This window comes from Drosophila novamexicana, unplaced genomic scaffold, assembly GCF_003285875.2.
Source record: "Drosophila novamexicana strain 15010-1031.04,08,12 unplaced genomic scaffold, DnovRS2.1 tig00000564-arrow-pilon, whole genome shotgun sequence".
Lineage (NCBI taxonomy): Eukaryota > Metazoa > Arthropoda > Insecta > Diptera > Drosophilidae > Drosophila > Drosophila novamexicana.
Genome location: NW_020824810.1, coordinates 1,619,440 through 1,631,848, shown reverse-complemented (window position 1 = coordinate 1,631,848; position 12,409 = coordinate 1,619,440). Strand labels below are relative to the sequence as shown.

Genomic DNA, 12,409 nt, shown 5'->3' with positions numbered 1-12,409 from the left:
TGAGACAAATTTGGTTAGCCAACGGCTCGAGCATTGCTCGAGTCCTTATCGAGTGTGCACAAGCTCCTGCGCTCAGCCCACCTGGCATTATTTGACGATTGCATTGCACTTCTGTCTCTCACACTTTCCCGCTGTATTTATACCCTGACCTTATTGAATATGTGTTAAGAGGTATATGGCTTTTATGAAACAGCAGGAAATGTGCACTCTTTACTACCATGACTCCTCGAGTCGAGCGGCATCTATCTAGCCGTGTTCGTCTGCCTATCCTGCCTAGATGAATGCACTGTTTCGGCAACTATAAAAGACTCAAATTTTTATTACGATATCTCCTATTTTGATTTTGAGACTTGGTTTATAGAGTATATCTCGAGAATTATAAGAGTGAGAGACATCAAATATATAGTATATAAACCTTCCTCTAGTTATCACAGATCCAGAATATATCACTTTTTAGATACCTCTTCCCAGTTAAGCTTAGAATTGTTAAGTACACATTATAGTCTTGGGTTTTGTTTTAAGCTTTAAAATTTCATAACGATCGGACTATAAGCACCGATAATGTGGGGCGAAGGAAGTTAGAAAAATGGTCTGCAGCATATCTCCCAGTCGGGCACTCCCTACAAGGACAATCTACCTTGTGTTTTTTTAGTTCTTTTACGGCTTTCTGGCCAACCGCTTTCAATTGAATTCGCGTCAGTTTAACGAAGTTTTTCAAGCGGAAACGGAAATTTCTTTCGCATGTTTGTGAGGCGTCAATTTGTTTGAATTGAACTGAGCTGCAGTTAAGTGACTTGTCAGTATATTAACTGGCTGTCAAATCTGCCTGCAGAAAGGCTTTTGGCATTGAATATTATTCCTATTATTTTATTTGCTGACCTTTGACGGCGTACTTCTGCTACGGGCTGCGGCTCCCAGGCAGGTGTATAATTTGAAGACAAAGTAATAAACCTTAACAAATCCTGGCCTCTTGCGTCGCAACAATTTCACAAAGTTGCCATCAAAGTGCGCGCCCAGGGATTTGGCAACGCCTTCCACATATCTCAGTGTCTGCTCGGGGTTTTTCCATTTCAGGTACTTCTCATCGATCAGATCCGGTCGATAGAAGTGTATGAAGGCGCAGAAGGCGTGACCCGTGCTCCAGGATGTGGAGAACTCGTACATCGGTATGCCATAGGGCCGCATTATCTTTTGGCACAAGATGAGCAGCTCGCGGTGCCGATCGCCAAAGGTTTTACCATCAATGGAGCATATATTGGCAGCTCGCTTTAGCTGAGAGGCCACAGCATCCACTTCGACCTGCTTCTGATGCATTGCTTTGGGTTCCATCGCGGTTGTGGACACATCCTCACCCTTTAGACTGAAATCGAGTAGGGTGTCCGAATCTGAAGATTCCTCTAGGCGGATTTTATCTTTGATCTCGGATTGCTTTACAGAACATTGGGAATCTCTTATGGCCAGCTCCCGCAGGGCTCCATCCAAGCTCTCAGACAGTTTTTTATTCATCTCTAGCTCTTTTCTTAGCTTGTTCTCAGCCAGTTCCTTGGCCAAGTGCGCACGCCGTCTCGATGTTTGCGACTTAAGCACCAGCAAGCTCTGCCAAATCAGCTCCAAATCGCGTATAGCCTCCTTATTCGATAGACTCAATACCGATAGATATTCGTCATCTGCTTCCTCTTCACATTTATGCGTATCTTCCATCTTGAAATCGTTTTGCAGTCGTTAATGCTAAATTATAATATTCAAACACACTCGAAAGACACTTCAAAATGAGAGAAGAAGTAGGAATAAGTTTATACGCTCAGAATAAGTTTGGGTTCTAAAAGCAAGGCCAACTGGCCTTCATCTAATCCTTTAGCTACATTTTTCTAGTAACTAGACGAAAGAACTTCGGGAATTCTCGCTTGTTATTGCAATGACGAACCTAACCGAACTTGCCTACGATTCTCTGCATTTGAACCGGCGACTTTTCGCATGTTAGTCCGACGCTCAAACACCTGGGATTCTTTGCATTTTAATGGACAACTTCTTGCTTGTTAGTCCGATGCTCAGACTCATAATCGCACATGCCTACGACTCTCTGCATTTGAGCCGGCGACTTCTCGCTTGTTAGTCCGATGCTCAAACTCCTGGGATTCTTTGCATTTTAGCGGACAACTTCTTGCTTGTTAGTCCGATGCTCAGACTCATAATCAAACATGCCTACGACTCTCTGCATTTGAACCGGCGACTTCTCGCTTGTTAGTCCGATGCTCAAACACCCAACCTAACTTGGGATGCTTTTCAAGCGCACATCTATAAACGAATTGCAACTCAATTAACCCTAAACGACGAAAATCTTTGATGAAAAATCTAAACAACTGCCGCGAGCTATGCTCGCATTATTTGAACTTATTATTATTATTGTTATTGGACACCCTCGAGCAGTTGGTTTTCATATAACAATGTTAGTGTTTCGTTTATGCCACATGCTTACCCGGCAATTTGCGTGCACGTTGCAAGCAACAAAACGCCCGAGGCAACGACAATAACAACAACAACAACGAAAAGAAGTCAACGTGGCAAAAACATTTGCAACATTTGGTTGATGTCAACGCCCAACTGGCCCAGGCCCAGGCCCAGGCCAAAAGTCGAATCAGTCCATCAAATCAGGGCAACAATTTGATAAAAATGTCATAATTGAATCAAACTCGACGAGGAGGGGAGAGAAGAGATGAGGCGAGGAGCGGGAGCGGGAGCGGGAGCGGGAACGTGTGCGACTGGAAGTGAAACCTCCACCGTTTGAATGCAGCACGCACTTTGTGGGCGGCTGAGGTGGAATGTGGGCGTGTTCGGCTACTTTGATTGCCTTTCATATTATAGTTTTATGCTAATCCGAGATCTGCTCGGCTCGCGGCCAAAAGGTGTCGAGTTACGGCGAAAATTCGCTGGACCCAAGCGAAAACTATGTCGCTTGGCATTTTGGCAAACTAATTAAAATACAATAAAAGCTGAAGAAGCTCGAAAAATAATTTCCGCTTTTAATGCTCATTTCGCATTTTGTATACAAAACTAATTAATATCCTTGCGAGCCCCAAAATGCAGCCGCAGCAGCAGCGGCAGCTGCGAACAGGATATTTGTGCAAGTAATTTCCGTAGCTGAAGAGTTGTTTTCCCAGCAGCGCGTAATTAATTTATGCTAAATATACAACAACAACAACGACAACAACAACAACGACAGCAACAGAAAAGAACAACAACAATTGCTAAAAATTTGCGAAATGCAAATAAATTGCAAATTGTGCAAAATTGTTTTTCAAAATAATTAACTTTTCAGCGCTTTTAATTAAACATTTTTCGGCTCAAAATATACGCGGGCAGCTCAAAAAGTTCTGGTATTTTAAGAGGACGATCGAATGATTAACAGAAGACTGCCATCGTCTTCCGCCTTTCTTCCACACTTGCGAGTGAAAGCAAACAGTTTCATATCGATAAATATCGATAGATCCACAATCGATACGCCCTTCAAATTGTGTGGCGGAGTATTGAAATGGATATCAAATCTGATGCAAACCTGTGAATCGTCAGCTCCAATGAATTCTTACTCTCTGCCATGCTTTTTTCGCTTGCCAGCACTGAGTCTTATCGAAGCAACTGTCTTTCAAATAGAAATTCATTCAGTTGAGTTTTTTTTTTGATATTTCAAAAGTTGTGCAAGTTTAAGCCCTGTCCATAGTATTTCAGCCCCAAGAATAGCATTGAGGATGGGCTGTTGTTGGAGCTGCGCCTGTGTCAGTTCCTATTGGTGCTGGCTGCGGGACACCAATTGGTTCATTTGGATTTGGGCCGTGAGCGGCGCCTTGGTGGTGCTCTATAATCTGCACTCGGGCATCTGCCTGATAGAGTACATTTCGGGCTGCGGACAGGCAGGCGAAGAGACCGCAGCAACTGCTGCTGCTGCTCCTGGCACGAGCTCTAGCTTGGATTATGGCATCAGGCGTGGACCGCACACCTGGCGGACAGCCAATAACAATCAGAGCCCCATTAACATTGTTAGCCGGAGCACGGAGGAGGTCTGCTTTAGCCAGGCGCTCAGATGGATCGGCTACGATGATCTACCCGTGGGCATTCGCCTGGAGAACAACGGGCACACGCTGCTGCTGCGCGCCGCCTTCCAGGACGAGGAGACGCCCCATCTGGGCGGCGGCGATTTGCTGAGCTGCTTCAGCTTCCACGAGATTAGCTTCCGCTGGAGCTGGTACAACAGCACCGGGTCGGAGCACACGCTGGACAACGAGCACTTTCCGCTGGAGATGCAGTGCCTGCACACGGACGCCGCCAACACGGAGAACGCGTCCAGTCGAAGTCTGCTGATGGTCTCCTACATGTTTGCCGTGTCCGCGGAGAATCCTTTCATGGACGTGATCGTTCAGCATCTGGTCGCTGTGCAGCTGGCGGGCCAGTGCGTCGAGATACCGCCCTTTCCGCTCAACTATCTGATGTCGCCCTTCTATACGAACTTCTACAGCTACCACGGCTCCCTCACCGAGCCGCCCTGCCATCGCGGCGCCGAGTGGTTCATCTACCCACAGCCCATTGCCATCAGCGAGCGGCAGCTCCACGAGTTCCGCAAGCTGCGCAGCCGCAGCGGCGCTCGTATTGGACGCAATGCTCGACCAGTTCAGTCGCTGGGCGATCGAACTGTCAAAATCAATTGCTATCTCGCCTCCGAGTAGGGACGGGGCGACTCTGTAAATGCCATTTGTGCCAAATGCCAATTCATATTTTTACTATATTTTCATAAAAAAAGCAATTGGGTAATGTTTATTGATTTAATAGTCTATTATATTCGCAGGCTAATAGATTTATTAGATTGAGGCTGCAGGCAGGTGGGCAACTGTTAAAGCCGGGCATACCAATTAATTAAAATAATTAAGTTACCATAAATCGAACGTAAAACCCGCTTAGTTCTATAACAAAGAGTTATTGAACCTAGTCAATCTTTTCCCTTTCTTCATTTTGTTCTTAATTTATTGCTTTGAACCGGCAACCTCTCTCTGGCTATTCCGACGCTCATGCAGCAAAGCAAAGCAACATCCCGCACTCTAAAGCCGAGTCATAAATTGGAATCGAGAAAACTGCTAAGGCAACTTTTCCATCTTAACGAAGTTTGCTAAACATAATTATTGCTTAATTATTGTTACGAATAATTGCAATTAATAGATTTGTTTACATGTTTGATAATTGGGCTTTACTCTCGGCAGCAGCTAATTAGGCTGTCCGAGGCTGGGCGAGCGAGCAAATCTTCCGCACAATTTCATTGGATTCAAGGATTCACAGTTTGCGTTGCGTTCTAATCCACTAATTAGACGTTCAAAGAGCATTTAGGCAGCCGATGTCGATGCCAATGTCGTTGTGGACCGGCCATTTGGTCCTCCTCTTGGGGGCAGCAGGACGCCGCAGGATATGGCTCTGCGTTCAGTCATCCATGTGTTAGAATTTGTTGCTGTGTTTGTGTGCGTCTGCGTTTATAATTTCGTTAGTGCAAGCGGAAACTGTTGCGGACATGTTGCCCAGCCCGGAATGGCATTGGGATTGGGATTGGCAATGTGTGTCCGGTAACTGGGTTCTGCGATTCTGGGATTGGGCCTCCTGCGGTGATGCACCCTCGTTTCCAGCGCACACGCTCGCTCCCTCTCCCTCTCCCCTTCTCTCTCTCTCCCTCTCGCACATTTGGCAAGGCACATCATACACACACACACACGCACACACACAACTGTGTTGACTGTGTGCCCTGTTGTAGCTTCTAATTATCAGTTGGCCCTGCAGTAGTTACCGATGCGAGTGCACTAAGAGAAAAACAAAGTACCATATTATAATTAGAGTGGAACAAAATTCAAATTCTTTTGTTCTTAAAAGTTTAAGTCGAAGCGTTGGCACTCGACAGATTAAAAAAGATTAAATAATTGATATAAATGAACTATTAAATACTTGTAAAAAGAGCTGGAGGAGTAGAGAGTGAAGGAAAGGGAGAGAGAGAGAGACTGAGGTCGAGAAAGAGAGAGAGTTAAAAGAAAGAGTCAGGAAAAGGGAGGGATAAAGTAATTAGTTAACAATTTCTCAGATAGAGAGAAAGTTAGAGAGAGAGAGCAAGAGAAATATAAAAAGAGTGTAAAAAGTATTCAGGAGGTATCCTGAATCTCAGTCTGAGTTCTTAGTAGAGTGCAGAAGTATAGAAAGGGAGAATGAGAAAGAGAGAGGAACAGAGGGCAAGGGAAAGAAAAGAGAGAAAGATTAAAAGAGTGAGGATAATATTGAAAAAGTATTCATGATATAATATCACAGCTTGGGAAATAAGTAATGTAGAAAGAGAGAGAGGGAGAGAGAGGGGAGGTAGAGAGCGAATGGGAAACAGAGAAAGATAGAGAGAGAGAGAGAGAGAGAGAGAGAGAGAGAGAGAGAGAGAGAGAGAGAGAGAGTCTTAATAATTGGAATTAATTAATTAATTAAGCAATTAAGCTTGTAGAGTACAATTTGTCTATTTCGTTTGATTTTTTTCGTACCAAATCTTAGTATTTTCTCTAAGTGTACGCTTTTGCATATGCGTAGAATTCGTTCCACATAGAAGCGATAATTACGCTTTATGGGGGGCGGTATCGGGGTCAGGGGCGTAGGCGGGGGCGTTCTGTGCTATTTGCCTTGGACAAACCGAAATTGGAATGCGTGTTCGAATTGATGCATAGACCCAACTCTCCATATAACATATAACTGTAACTGTAATATATAATAGATATATAATCAGCTACAGGCGAGGCGAAGGCCTTTGCCAATTCGACTGCATTTGCTGCAAATCAACGCTAATGAAATTATACAAACAACTTTCGGTTGTTGTTGTTGTTGTTGCCCCATTTGGCCATTTGGTCGTTTGTCCATTTGGCCGCAGCAATTTGTCTGTTTTGGCAACTTAATTGAATTGCAATTTCACAAATAAAGCTTAATTTTTGGCCACGCAATCGATTCAGTTCTATTCGATTTCAAATTTAATTCTTTCGTCTAAATAATTATTGCGATTTCGAGCACTTTCGTCTGGAAAGTCCACAGAAAATATGCCAAATTGCAATTAAAATGGCTAATTGCATTTATTAATGCAAATAGTCGAATATATATTCGGGCCGCATCAAAAGATATGCAAATTTGTGCCGCCAATGTGCAATAAATATGAAAATGTTTTTATTTTCGCGAAAATTAATAATAAATGTTGCACGCGAAGAATGGCAATAATTAATATTATTTGTATACTGTTGTGTTTGAATACAAAATAATGCGCGCAATAAACAAATAGCGTGGTTTCTAATCAATAAACAAGGCTTTTGCCAAATTGCAAATAAATAGCAAAATTTTGTTGCCTAATTAAACGAATTTTGTGCAGCCAAATGAGAAACATATCAAACAATTAACTTTGTTATGAAAATGCGTTTTAAATTGTCCGAGAGATGTTCCTTAAATTCAAAAAAATGTTAGCTTTGTTTTAACATATGTTAAATGAGAATTGCGCATTGTTCCTTAAATGCAACATAACCTCAAACAGAAATGTTAAGCTAACAGCACTCTAAACTGTACCTACTGCTAGCCTGGCCTTTAACATAAGTCTTTATGTAAGCTGCACTTGTGAAACTAATTGCAAAAGTTAAAATCTCTTTTTGGTTATTTTAGCTAAAGTCAACGACAGTTTTATTGAGTTGTTGTTGTGCGACTTGTTCCTTAAATGCAACATTAACTTTAATATAAATGTTAAGCTAACATCACTCTTATCAAATGCTAGCCTTACTTTTAACATATGTTAAATGAGTCTGTATGTAAGTTGCACTTGCGAAAGTCTCTTTTTGATTATTTTAGCTGAAGTCAATTCAATTGGGCTGCTGCTCTGGATGGATCCTGCCCGAATCCTGTCTCAATCTTGAGTGTCGCTGTTAGACAAACATATCAATCAACATTCTAATTGAATGTAATTAGAAAAACGCATGAGCTGCCAAATCTTGTGCCTCGCCAGCCCCAGCAGCAGTGGCATGGCAGCCAACAGAAGCAAGTTTCAGTCGACCCAGTGCCAGGAAGCGCCACGTAGTTCGCTCTCAGCAAAGAAAATGCCAAGAAAATGAAATTAGACGAATAGAATGACGATGTAAGTGCCATGAAAAGACGTTAAGATGCTCTAAACGGAGGACTCTGCGAGAAGCAGACGCAGGAGCAGCATAGCAAAGAAGCAATGCTTCCTGATGAAGACGATGATGATAATGACGAAGAGGATGAAGATGATGAGCATGGGGAAGTAGAAGATGTTGGAGCTCTAGTGGTTGCTAAAATTGAGGTAAATTGCATTTAAGTGTTGCCGCTTTCATTTAGCTGCATGAATATGTATAGAGGAGAGCTGCGAGCTGCGAGCTGGATGCGGCCTTTGTGGCACGAAAATTGAATGAATAATTGAGAAAACGAGCGCATGATGGCATTAGTGTGTGATTGTGATTGTGTGTATATGTGTGTGTGCCTGTGTGTGTGTGTGTGTGTGTGTGTGTTGAAAATGCGCAGCTAATGAATTTTAATTGGTTTATTAAGGCAGCGCTTGAAGAGCATTCAACAAAAGAGCTGGCAACAAAAATCGCAGCTTGCTTGCTTGCCATTTATTTATATTTGTTAATTGGTGATTGTTAATTGTTAATCATTAAATATTGTTGCTGCAAAATCAATATGGCGGCTGACGATTAATTAACGCCATTTTGTAATTATCTGCGCATTTTTAATCCAATTAACTTTGCGTACGCAGCGGGCACCAAAATGAAAAGTACAACAAAAACAAAAACAAAAAAACGAATATCAAAAATGAATAATATGTCTGTCAATTATAAATATGAGTGCAAACAAATAACTGTAATTGCAAATTGTTATTGCAAAAGAAACCGCACTTGAAAAAAAAAAAAACAAACACGAACCAAACACAAAAAACTTCGTCAAATTGTGCACAACAATTTTTTACCCTGGAAATTAAATTGATAAAACAACAAAAAAAAAAAAAATAAATGGCAAAACTCGCTATAACGAACTCATTCTCTGCTCTGTGCTGTGCGCTCCGAGCTGTTGCTCTGCACTTGGTCCTTGCACGTCCTCACGCCCTTGGCGCACTTCCTTTTTCAATTAAACGCCACCATTTTCCATTAACGAATTTGCATGCATGTCTATGGCTATGCATGTGTGTGTGTGTGTGTATGTGTGTGACACACACACATCAGTTTGGTCTGCACCTGCTCTCTCGCTCGCACACATGCCTGTATTTCTATAATAAAATTAAATTAGAAGACCAGAAAATTAAATCATCAAAGCTTGACGTCTGGCGGCGGCTGCTGCTGCCGTTGCCTCCTGTATGCTTGTGTGTGTGTGTGTGTTTCTATCTCCCTCTCTCCAGCTGTCTCTGTATGCACATGTGTGCGCATAAAATGGCGAGGCACACACTCACACACACACACACACATGCGCCAGAGCCGGCCCAATTTGCGAAGCGACAGTTACGAGTTCATTAATTTCTCAGCCTGGCCTTTTTTCAGCGCCAGCTTTTCGTTCAGCGTCTGCATTTGTGCGCGCTGCGGTTGGAGCGGGCCACAACCCCTCGCACCCTCTCCTCCCCCTCTCTCTCTCTACATCGCCCTCCCTCTCCCTCTCTCTGCGTAGCGGGGTGTGAGCAGCATCATAAATTAAATTCTTCATCAACTCAAACTCGTTAAGCGCCAATAAAGTGACAGAGAGTTATTTTCATCACTTTTTCAATGGTCTACCACAAGGCGTGCTTGTGTGTGTGTGTGCGTGTGTGTGTCTGTGTGCGGCATACAATGCGCCGAAGCGCTCGCTGCGTGCGCTCTCCTTGACTCTCGCTCTCTCGCGGCTGACTGGCTGAAGCCACGCCTCTGCTCAAGAGCACAACTGTACAGCAGAGCGAGAACGAAAGAGAGAGCGAGTGGGAGCGAGACAGCAAGGCAGCTCTACTTAAATGAAAACGGGTTCGATTTTGCGCTGGCGCAGCCCGCTTTGATTTGAGGCCCGCGATAAGCTAAGTGCAGTCCAGCAAACCCGTCAAGCCGACTGCTCGTCAATGTCCCCATAAGCAGCCTACAGAGATCATATCGGACTGGAAAAAAAAACATATAAGACTCTACCATATGGACTTAAAATTGGGCATTCAATTATTGTTGTCGTCTGCCCGAGCAGCAGGCGCGGAGCCAGCAGCGGCATCAGACGCAGGGACAGCAGCCCATGCGGCGTATACGCATTTTATCAGCCGAGAACTTGGGCTAGGCATGCAAATAGACACAAGATAGACAGACGAAGAGAGCGGAAATTTCGAGTACATGCCCCGTTAACAGCTTAACGATAAAAGCAAACTAATTAAAAGTACGAAGCCGGAGAAATTGCCACATAATAAAGCAAATTAAAAGCAAATTAATTTAAAACAGCAACAACAATAACAACAACAACAACAGCTAGAAGAAGCAAACGCAAGCGAACGGAGCGAAGCGATGCGGATGTGGCGCAAATGAAAATGTGGCCAGTGTTGGCAACTCAGCTATTTTCTATCTAATAGTGCAGCAAACAGCTGATATTTTAAACTGGTTTAAGCGGGTTTTGTGGACCATTCATGTAAAGTTGTGCCTGTCTGTGTGCCAAGCCAATTCAGCTGTTTTAAGCTCATCTTAAAAATCGATTCAACTACTTTTTTTAAGCGACACTTGGCAGCACTTGTGCTTAGCAAGTTAATTTAGCTATATGCTTAAGCTACTATTAACACTGTTTTTAGCTACTTTCTTAATACCACATTTTGTAACACTGGTGCATAGTAAGCTTATTTAGTTATTTTTATACGTTTCCAACCCTGAATGTAGCTACTTTTTCTAGGTGACAGTTGACAACACTGCTGCTTAGCATGCGAATATACCAATTGACTATTTCTAACACTGGTTTCAGCTACTTTTTTAATGCCACAGTTGACAACACTGTCTGTGACGCAAGGCGGCTGCTGCACAAGCACACCAACACAAGCACACATACACACACACACACACACAGAGGGTATATGTATAAGGACAGCTATAGCCACACGCCCACCGAGCCATTCGCTCCACTTCAATTAAGCAACGCGCCAACATGGCAGACTCAGCCTCTCACAGAGCACTTTGCTCTCACACTTACACACTCACACACACACACGCACACACTAGCAGCACATAATTACGTTTGGCAAGCTCGTTATGCGTAAGAATAAACGCACATTAAGAGCTCATTAGTTGGCACAAATCGAATCGTTGGCTAAAGGAAACCCCTGACAGCCCAGGATAACAGGCTGACTGCCTCTGCTGGCTTCTTGTCTGCCCCTCTATGTCCCTCCGTCCCTCTGTCCGTCTGTCTGTCTGACATTTTCATTTAACGTGTAATGGAAGATAGCGTAAACGAGCAAATGAGTCGAGTGAACGGAATTGAATTGAATTGAATCGAGTTGAGCTGAGCTGAACTGTAAAACCGCAACTCATGCCAACAGGTATGAAAATGGGAATGCAATCGAAATGTTAAGACAGGACTCACAACTTCACAGCCCAGAGTGAAGTGAATGTTAAGCAAGAGAGCTTGAATTGGAATTTGATTAACTGAATTTAATGTTAATGATAATAATGATTACAACTATTTATTGCAACAGATTCAACTTATTTAAATGCAATTCTTTTGCCTGCTTAACTCAAATCCTTACCAATATTAAATACCCTTTATTTGAGTATATAATGGCTGCTTCATTATGAAAATAATTTAAGAAACGGGCTGAAAAACTGGGCTAAAATAAATAAATATGCATATATGTATTTTTGCCGTTTCTTTCAGTTCTATCAGTTGATTTGCTGCCGATCGCCCGATTGTTAACAATAGCAGGATATTAAACAAAATCCACTTATGAATGCAGAGGCGTAGCAGAGGGGGGCATTCCCCTCTTGACGCTATCAGTTGTTGGCCATCTTTGACCAGTTCGGTGCCAAGTTGTGCTCATAATTTGTTGCATATTGTGAGTGTCCGTTGTGTATTAGTTGCATGCCACGCCAAAGCTGAACAAAGCAGCTGGCAAACAAAAGGCAACACTTTCAACACACACGCGCACACACACACACACACACACACACACACACTCAGGCACAACAATGGGCCACAGCACGCGTGCTGCTCACTGACAAAAAAACAGACAGACACAGTTTTTGGGCTCTGCAACAACCCGCAACCCGCAAAGCAGCGCATGCGCTCTCTCTCTCTCTCGCTCTCTCGGGCAGTTATTGCTCTTGAATCCTGCCTAAGCTCCGCCCCGTAACAAGCACAGAGACACACACAGGCACACACACGCACACACACAACC

At 43.3% G+C, this 12,409-nt stretch overlaps 2 protein-coding genes across 2 annotated transcripts; one reads left to right on the top strand and one right to left on the bottom strand.

The window, feature by feature from the left end:
- Window positions 1–346: 346 nt before the first annotated feature.
- Window positions 347–1,783, bottom strand: LOC115762271 (cytospin-A). Its single transcript, XM_030704433.1, has 2 exons — window positions 880–1,783; window positions 347–826 (listed from the first exon to the last, which is right to left on the bottom strand). Exons 1-2 carry the CDS (start codon window positions 1,699–1,701, stop codon window positions 806–808), a joined length of 843 nt encoding a protein of 280 aa, XP_030560293.1. The 5' UTR covers window positions 1,702–1,783; the 3' UTR covers window positions 347–805.
- Window positions 1,784–3,650: 1,867 nt separating this feature from the next.
- On the top strand, window positions 3,651–4,822 carry LOC115762188 (carbonic anhydrase 1). The gene has a single exon (XM_030704311.1). The coding sequence runs from the start codon at window positions 3,744–3,746 to the stop codon at window positions 4,713–4,715; it is 972 nt and encodes a 323-aa protein (XP_030560171.1). The 5' UTR covers window positions 3,651–3,743; the 3' UTR covers window positions 4,716–4,822.
- The last annotated feature ends 7,587 nt before the right edge of the window (window positions 4,823–12,409 follow it).

What these genes read in the sequence shown, in the direction of transcription:
- LOC115762271 (XM_030704433.1), bottom strand. Translation starts at nt 1,701, where the DNA reads ATGGAAGATACGCATAAATGTGAAGAGGAAGCAGATGACGAATATCTA. An exon ending in GCAGAAGTACGCCGTCAAAG is followed by an intron (nt 827 to 879) that starts GTCAGCAAATAA and finishes GCCTTTCTGCAG; the next exon opens with GCAGATTTGACAGCCAGTTA.
- LOC115762188 (XM_030704311.1), top strand. Translation starts at nt 3,744, where the DNA reads ATGGGCTGTTGTTGGAGCTGCGCCTGTGTCAGTTCCTATTGGTGCTGG.